General features: G+C 44.1%; 1 protein-coding gene across 1 annotated transcript in view; it reads left to right on the plus strand.

The window, feature by feature from the left end:
• Positions 1-9,049, plus strand: part of LOC146812833 (uncharacterized) — a 57,032-nt gene extending 47,983 nt beyond the window's left edge. Inside the window, exon 3 of the mRNA XM_085615207.1 lies at positions 8,995-9,049. Within this exon, the coding sequence (XP_085471333.1) occupies positions 8,995-9,049 (55 nt within the window). The remainder of the gene's footprint in view (positions 1-8,994) is intronic.
• Positions 9,050-9,861: the final 812 nt, after the last annotated feature.

Consider the following 9,861-nt stretch of genomic DNA (forward strand, 5'->3'; position numbering starts at 1 on the left):
TAACAAAGATCAATAAACATTATTAAATATACTTATACACCTAGACCAACATTACACACCAGCACACATCCTATTCACTTATGCAGTCATCCTACTCGCTTATGCAAACAATTGATCATACTTACATTTACTAAGCTACACATTTATACAAACACCACTTCATTTATTCATATAGATAGTAATTCATACTTAGTGTGTTATAAAATCACTATTACAAGTATACAGTTTTCGATAGTCACTCATACAATGACTGAGTGTTAAGTATACTTATTTATAAACAACAACTGTCACATACACTGCCTTTTATATTTCTACTTTGTTAGACATGTATCATTGAGAAATATATTTACTAATAACCACACCCATAAAGAGATTCACTCACCCAAACAAGTGTTTCCACGTGCAGTCTTAACTCATATACCTACTAAATCAACTATTTATACATCTTTGGACAGTCACACACCTCCCATCCAACCACACACACATTCACTATCCTATACAAATAGTCACTTAAATAATTAATACTAATATAGACTTTACATAGCTAGTAACTAACTTATGTAGTAGTTTACACAACAAGAGATAAAGTGAAACAGATATTCACACAGTTTAATCACTATCCCATATATTTAGTGAGACACTTTAAATTAGTCAGTTACCATAACCATAAGGGAGGAATTTCAATGGTTTTGTACGAGTGAAATGTCCTAATAACTATAAACCCCCTGAAACCCATGGTTTTTCAGTGAATATATATATATATATATATATACATATATATATCACGCTCAATTCCAAAAGGAAACACGCTGTACTCGCGGGGCCACTTCCAAAACATTTATTCGCAAGGGCACGTTTCTGTGTTTAGCCTTCTTCCAGCTTGCATATGAATACAACAGCAGTATTGTGGCAATATTTAAAACTGGTGAAGTCATTTCTTTGGATGCAGCCTGTAAAGGGAGAAAGAGGAGTGTTATATCTCGGACAAATGTCCTTTCACATCCAGCTCATACAGGGATTATAAAGTCCAATGGTAACTTTTTGGGTGCACAGAATCTTTGTAATCTCGTCTGCATGACACATAAAAACATTATACCGCTACATGGGCACACTTCCCAAAAGTTCACAGTCCATATAATTCTGTGCTGGCAAATACCTGCAGTCCTCCCTGTCCAAGCCACCAGTTTCATACATATACTCATTATTCTAAATACCTTGTTACGCTGCTTTGATGACCCTTATGGAGGGCCCCTCATCAAACCACAGGGTTTCAGAGCACTTAGCGTGGGGGCCGGTCAGATGGCCGTGTCTCCCCCAGTTTGTATAACTGTTGACACTCGGTGGTGGTGCCCAAATTCTGTCGGGGCAGTGCAAATGCCTTTAAATAACACTCTGCTCCACTTTCCACCTTAGGCGTCTGTTGCAGTCTTCCTGACGGGTGCATCCGTACATGGAGGTGGATCCATATCAAACATCACGCTCAATTCCAAAAGGAAACACACTGCACTCGCGGGCCACTTCCAAAATATTTATTTGCAAGGACGTGTTTCGGGCGTTTGGCTTTCTTCCAGCTTGCATATGAATACAACAGCACTATCGTGGCAGTCTTTAAAACAGGTAAAGTCATTTAATTGGATGCAGCCTGTAAAGGGAGAAAGAGGACTGATATATCTCAGACAAAAGTCCTTTCACGTCAAGCTCATACAGGGATTATAAAGTCCAATGGTAAATTTTTGGGGGCACAGAATCTTTGTACTCTCGTCTGCATGACACATATAATATTATGCTGCTACATGGGCACACTTCCTAAAAGTCTACAGTCCATATCATCCTGTGCTGGCAAATACCTGCAGTTCTCCCTGTCCAAGCCGCCAGTTTGATACATATACTCATTATTCCAAATACCTTGTTATGCTGCATTGATGACTCTTATGGAGGGTCCCTCATCGAGCCACAGGGTTTCGGAGCACTTAGCGCAGGAGCCAGTCAGATGGCTGTGTCTCCCCCAGTTTGATTAACTGTTGACACTCGTCAGCAGTGGTGCCTAAATTCCGTTGTGGCGGTGCAAATGCCTTTCAATAACACTCTGCTCCACTTTTCACCTTAGGCGTTTGTTGCGCTCTTCCTGATGGGTGCACCCGTATATGGAGGTGGATCCATGTCAAACATCACGCTCAGTTCTAAAAGGAAACACTGCACTTGCGGGGCCACTTCCAAAATATTTATTTGCAAGGACACGTTTCTGTGTTTAGCCTTCTTCCATCTTGCATATGAATACAACAGCAGAGTGTTACTGAAAGGCGTTTACACCGCCACAATGGAATATGGGCACCACCGCCGATGATTGTCAATCAATTCCTGCACAATTTGTAATGAAGCTCACTCACCTGCCTGTGGTATTTTATACTATGGGATGCAAGGCAAATACGCATTGTCTTTAAATCAGATCGAAACTGGCGGTATTTGTAACAATCCCACATCTGTGTCACCTGTCGCCCGAAGAGTTGGAGACACATCTTTAAACTCTGCAGGAAAAGATGCATCTTTGGGCAGACACTGCATACCACACACAATATCTGGACCCATCATCCTGTAAACACCTGCTGTAGAGCAATAAATAGTACTATGCAATTTCTTCAACAAGTCTAAACCCATCAAATTTTCACCACAATCAGCAAGAATGGCAAATCCACAGTGAAAGGACCAGTAGTCAACGCAAGAGGTTTGGAAATGGGGCTTACAACTGGTACACCAGAAAAACCTACCGAAACATTATTATGGTCAGATAGAGCTGCCCCAGGGACCAAGGAATGAGAAATAGAACTGTTTGTCGCACCTGTATCCACCAAAAACTCCTTAGCCGAACCATGCACATCCGCACTAAAGTACGGACCACGTTGATCTACAGGTATCAGAACTGGTCCCTCACTCTGACCCAGGCTGTCCTAGCTGTAAGACATTTCAGTCACTTCATCCGTATCATAATCATCATAATAATACTGTCCTCCCCGGGGGTCATAAAAATAGTTCTGATCGGAACGACCCTGCGAGGTCACAGCATTCTGAACCCTGTCCAGACCACCTGCTCCTCGACTTCGTCCACGAGAACCCCGTCCACACGGGACTGCCACCTTCTGCAAAAGCACTGGACACTCGCTACCCCAGTGTCCCTCCTCTTTACAATATGAGCACTGATGTTCCCTAAACACGTGGTATTTTGCAGCCTGCTAGTGCATGGAAGCTGTTGCCTTCCACGCACTAGCAGGCTTTGTTTATTGCTTTGTGATTGACTTGCGGGAAGTTAATAAAATAGTGATTCCCCAGTTTCTGGTGGTCCCTGTCATTATGCCTCTTTTGACAATGATTCCTTCTTCTGCTACATACTTTCCTATTATCGACTTGAAAAACGCATTCTTCAGTATCCCCATTCATCCTGACAGCAGGTATGTGTTTGGGTTCACTCTAGCTGGTAGAAGTTTTAGATTCTGTCGCGCTCCTCAAGGCTATACAGAGAGTCAGAGTATCTACAGTCAGGCATTAAAAGGTCAACTGGATTCCTTATCGCTCCCTACAGGTAATGTATTGCTTCAGGATGTCGATGACTGGTCATCACCTCGGATACGGAACAAGGTTGCAGAGATAGTACGGTTAAATTGTTGCTACATTTAGCTCACATGGCCATTAAGTATCGATTTCCAAATGTCAGTAATGTCGACAGGAGGTCACCAACTTAGGTGACCTACTGTCGAAGGAGGGTATGAGATTGACCTCTGAGCGCATTAGTGCAATTGTTAAAATGCCCATTCCACAATCTCAAAAAGATGAGCCCCTTTTTTTATTGGCATTACTTCCTACTGTCACCAGTGCATCAGGCCCTGCCTAGTACGCCTGAATGTCAGCAGTCTTTTGAGCAATTAAAAAGTGCGCTTTGTTCAGCGCCCGTGCTTGGCACGCCTAATTACAGCAAGCCATTTGTATTATATGTCCATGAGACGGCTGATTGTGCAATCTCTGTTTTAACACAGAGATTTGGAGATAAGCAATGGCTGTGTGCTCATTTCTCTGCTGTGCTTGACCCTGTCGCACGAGCCCTCCTGAGCTGTCTAAGAGTAGTCATGGCTGTGGCTATCACTATCAGACAATCGGCTGGACTCGCACTTGACACTGACCTCACAGTTATGGTACCCCAAGCTGTGGATACACTTTTGAATAAGACAAAGACAAAGCACCTCACCAGTGCAAGTCTGACAGGTTATGAGCTAACGCTCTTCGCTAAACACATTACGATCAGACGATGTGCCACTCTTAAGCCAGCCACGTTACTACCCCTCCCTTCTGATAATGATGAGATTACATGATTGTATCTTCCAGACGGAGGAAGAGATGAAAGGACAGGTAGACCTGACTGGTATTCCCTTATCTGACCCTCAGGGGGAACTATATGTTGATGGCTCGTGTTTTTTAAATTGCCAGATGGCACTACAACTGCCACGTACGTTATTCCTATGCTGCGTACGGTAGTTGAGACATCACGGGTTCCCTATCAGCCTTAATACGAGCCTGTGAATTGAGTGAGGGACTAGTTGTCAATATTTATACTGACAGTCAGTACGCATTACTTTGGTGGCTCTAGGCAGAGAGAGGGTTCCTTACTTCCCATGGAACAAAAATCCAGCACGGTCACCTTATCTATAGGCTTTTGTCTGCTTTGACACTCCCTAAGAAACAATAGTAAAGTGCAGCACCCATAGGATAGTTACTGATGATGTGGGTCAAGGGGATGCATTTGCAGACCAGACAGCTAAGGAAACAGCCCAAACTAAGATGAAACTAATTTTCGTAGAAGGTCCCGCTACGTGGGTGCCTGAGGTCACAATGTTCAAGAATACACTTGAGAATGTGAAGGAGATTCAGATTGAGGCCACAGTGGAGGAATTAGCATTGTGGCAAGAAAGTAAAGCACAATTGAATAATGAGGGATGTTGTATTGACAAGTTAAGAAAGCAAAGATGGATGTTGCCAGATGCATATGTTCTTCCTGTAGTTACAACGGCTCATGGCTTAGCTCATATCAATGCTAAGGGTATTTGCAAGTTGTTATACCCCATAGAGGGAAATGACAGATTATCTGTGCCAGTTAACTGAAAATTTGCGTTCTATTCACCAACAGGTCCGGGCCGCTCTCCCAGATATACCGAGGGGCCCGGGCATAACATCCCGCCTGGCGATTGGGTTTTGGTGCACAATTTTCAGCTGAAGAAGAGCTTGGAGCCCCACTGTTAGGGAACTGAACAGGTCCTTCTGCACACCCACACCGCGTGAAGGTCACTGGCCAAAAGAACTGGATTCATGGCACTCACTGCAAATGAGTGCACCTACCTTTACCCTATGGCCAATGGGTCGCTGACAGAGTTGGGGATAGTGAGTATGAAAAGGTGCCACAGTTCATCCCCTTCAGTGAAGGAAAATTAAAGTGGACCCAAACAGATGCAGAGAATTACGACGTGCAAAATGCAGTGGTCTCTCTGGAAATTCAGGCCATAAAGGAATAGGTATTTGTTGATCCCTCTGTGCCTGGAGTCACCAGGTGTAATTTGTGCCTTCGGCTGAGGAATAGTGCGCCAAAGGAGATGTTAGATTAGTTAGGGATGGACTTTGGAAGTTAGGGTGTACTTTGCTATAGTACCAACGCTGTTAGTTCAGGGTGTTGTCAGATTGATGCACTGTTCAGACATTGGACTGGATAAGTCGAACATGTTCCCTTGGAGGGGTACAGTATCCTGTGCGACGTGGGATTCATTGTGAGCTAGGACGGAGCAGCTCCACCGCCGGTGCTCAGGAGCGCCAACGTTGGTGAACAATAGGAGCCTGTACACGTGAGGCTCAGACGGACACTGGGTACAATTGCCTTTGCTATAAGTTTTATTTGCATTCCCTTTCTTGCTTCATAATGAATCCGTTTGGTCGGCCTATTGGTGAGGAGGAACAGCCATTTGCACCACCACATCTAGCGCGTGGTTGGTCCACAAAGAGTAAAATAGTTTTCATATTGATAGTTGTGATTGTATTAATAACTGCATTTGGAATATCTTGGTTTCTGGAGAAAAAGTATCCTGTACATTCCTTGGTTGGTACAACTGCCATCGTCAGACAACACAGGCTCAGCATTGTATCTTATGCCGACGACACCCAGCTCATCCTCTCCCTCACGAAGAACCCCGAAGACACCAGACTTTGTTTCCAGGAAGGAAAGAGAGACGTAGCCGCCTGGATGAAAAGCAGCTGCCTGAAGCTCAACTCGGAGAAGAACGAGGTCCTCATCCTCTTACCCTCCACCTCTGCCTGGGACAACACATGGTGGCCCTCCGCCCTTGGGAGTCCGCCCACCCCCGACAGACCATGCACGGAACATCTGCATCATCCTCGATTCCTCCCTCACCATGACCCGCTAGATCAACTCCATCGCCTCCACCAGCTTCAACTGCCTTCGGATTCTCTGCAATACCTTCAAATGGATACCCCCAGAATGCAGAAAAACTGTCACCCACGTACTCATAACCAGCAGATTGGACTATGGCAACGCCCTCTACACCGGAATCAACTGAACTCTCCTACACAGGCTACAGACCATCCAGAATGCCGCAGCCAGACTCGTCCTCAGAACCCCACGGCACGAACACATGACTCAACATCTACGTAACCTCCACTGGCTCCCCGTCGAGAAGAAAGTGACCTTCAAACTGCTCACCCACTCCTACAAATCCCTCCACAACATCTGACCCAAATACCTCAATGAGAGAGTCTCCTTCCACGTACCCAAGAGGAACCTTTGCTCTGCAGACCTCACCCTCGCAGAGACCCCCCGCCTCCGCAGAACCAGAGCAGAAGGAAGAGCTTTCTCCTACATCGCAGCCGAAGCCTGGAACGAGATCCCAGTGAACATCGGATGCTCCCCCACCCTCCAAACCTTCAGGAAGAACCTCAAGACCTGGCTCTTCGACTGAACTGGAGCTGCACCCCCCACCCAGCACCTTGTGACCCTCATGGGTGAAAAGCATGCTTTATAAACCCCTTGATTGATTGATTGATTGAACTACCACTTCCCCTGAGCACATTTTTGTTATGTTGGTCCCTCACAAAGAAGAGCATAAAAAGTCTTACACAGATAATGTATTTATGCAAATGTTGCATCATACCCATGATATCTCCAATACAACAAATTGTTGGGTTTGTGGATTGCTCCCCTCAAACTTGTTGTCCATGCCATTGTCATATGTCGGTAGCTATGAAGGTTGGTTTGAATTGTTCGTTATGGTGTGCTACCATTTCTAGCACTCTACTCAGGTTATAACACCTTCTGATTCTCGCACTGTGGGAGAGTATATAATTTTTCATCATGGATTTACTCCCATAGGACAGGCAGGACAAGAGACATCTGGTACTTTGTCCCCAAAATCATGGATGAGCAAATATGAAAAAGTGAAGAATGTGGCATGGCTTTGAATGGAAATGGCTGATTTTCAAAGGTTCAACACCTCTGAATATTTTCAATCTTTCCAAGATCGTAATATGACTAAGGACCAACTGATACCACTGTCCGTGGTCAACACAACAGCTAGTTCTTGTGTCCAGGGGACAGGGGAGGGAAAGGTAAAGTAAATGCAATTTCACCTACAGACTGAAACGATTAATAGTCCGCCCTTGATACTATCCCCTACTGTCTATTTTGTCTGTGGATCCAAAGCTCATATCTGGCTTGTGAGGGGATGGACAGGCAGATGTTACCTCTCTTTCCTTCTTACCCCTGTGTATGTTGCCCCATCCAATTATCATAAAGATCATCAGCTGCAGTGTAGGAGTACATACTTGCCCCAAGTCAGAAGGGTTGTGGACAGAGAGGATATAGATCAGACAGATATCACCGCACAACAGTTTGGGGATGCTGTAAAGAGTCTTCTACGTTTTTGGGGCCCCATCGCTAATAGCCTTCAACTACGTCGCTAACAAGAGTTGTGGAAGGGGTTATTAATACAACAGCTGGAATACTGACAAATATCGCTGCTGAGCTACAGGCTATGAAATTAGTCACCTTACAGAACATATTGATAGCCCACCGAAACGCGTCAATGCTGTGAATAAGGAAACCTCATCAAGTCTGAGGGGACAATTATACTGATTTGAATTACTTTAGATAAGGACTGTAGCAATCAGTAATTGATCTATACCTAAACTGATGAAAGGTTTCCTGAATGATAGGAATCATCATTTTCTCACTTTTTTCCTTTGCTGTTGTGTTCCCAATTGTGTGTACTTTTTTGACTGATATAGATTGTAGGATGCTGTACATTAATGAATAGTATTATTTCTAAATGTCAGTTTTGATGAAATATATGAATATATGTACTGTGTTTTAAATAACCCTGTGAATAAATTGATGTTTTTTATGTATTTTAACTACATTTCTTCTCTGTTCATTGTTCCTCATCTACCTGGTGCATAAAGGCTGTGTGTGCTCAAGTGAATTGGTGTGTATGAGAATTACCCGAAGGAGATTTTCTTTTAAGACTTTGATCGAGGATCCAGACGCAGGACCAGCGAGGCATTCAGCCTCCAGGCACAGGACCAGCGAGGCATCCAGGCTCCAGGCACGCAGGACCAGCGGGGTCTCCGGGCTCCAGGGACTGTCCACGCATTCAAGGTTTTGGATGCTATGGAGTTGCAAAGAATGCGCGATGAGAAGTGATGCATCATTGATGTTGCACAGCAATGCACCTCTTTTCATGGATGTAGCCCTGCATTCCCTCTTCCCCTGGGACATCCTGGATGTTGAGGGGCTTGAGGGGGTTGTTCATTTGTGCTGCACTGGGCTTGGCTGCTCTAGTTTTCAGCGGTACACAGCAGTAAGAAAACTGATGCTAACTAGCATTAGCGGTAGTTGTCACCAGTCCTTGTCCATATCCCCCTTGGTTTCTTGTTGTCGTTGTTGTTCTGCAGATGCTCGTTTGGAAAAAAGTCGTCCGGGGCCTCCCAAAGGCACTCCGAACTTTGATATGTATGTGAAACATGGCCTTGGCCCTATTATGTTTAGAACACTATGGCACAAATTTACGAGGGACAAAGCCGAGTTGCAGTGGCCGTTGACTGGCCACTGATATAGCCACAGAGTGACTGATACACTCAATCACACATCCATAGAGCCATTCACATACCCATTTACTCTTCTTTACTTTCACTTACATTGTCATTCACATACTCATAAGGCACTGTCATACCCACTCACACAGCTGTATAGCAATTCATATACTTAGCACTAAACTATCAGTTACAGATGTACTTATAAACCCATGCATCTAGTAAGACACTCAGTCATCCACCTAAACAGTCACTCACATACCCATTTACAAAACCATATAGAAACTAACACACGTGGTCAGAAAGTGACAGAGGCTCTTACACATACATTCACACACCGACACTTATTCAGTTACTACTAATAGAATCAGTTGCACCCACAGTTACACGCCCTAACACTCACTAATACAGCCAATTACCAATCTATAAAACCATGTTCATACCTATTTAGACACTCATACTCAGACACTTAAGTATCCTGCTGCACACTGATATAACCACTTACGTAGATAGTCATTTGCTTGCAGTGTGCAATCCAAAAGTATGTAATCTGAAGTTAAATGCATTCTATATTTGCTTTTCAGGTATCTACTTGTGTTGAAAGAATAATGGAATATGGGAGGAAGAGGTGAAGAAAAAAAATAAGACCTATCTTCTTGACAGCATCCATTTAAGTGGACAACAGATGATGTATTTAGTTCCACTGGCAAATGACGTTTGGCACAATGA

This window comes from Triturus cristatus, chromosome 7 (genome assembly GCF_964204655.1).
Source record: "Triturus cristatus chromosome 7, aTriCri1.1, whole genome shotgun sequence".
NCBI classification, from domain to species: Eukaryota; Metazoa; Chordata; class Amphibia; order Caudata; family Salamandridae; genus Triturus; species Triturus cristatus.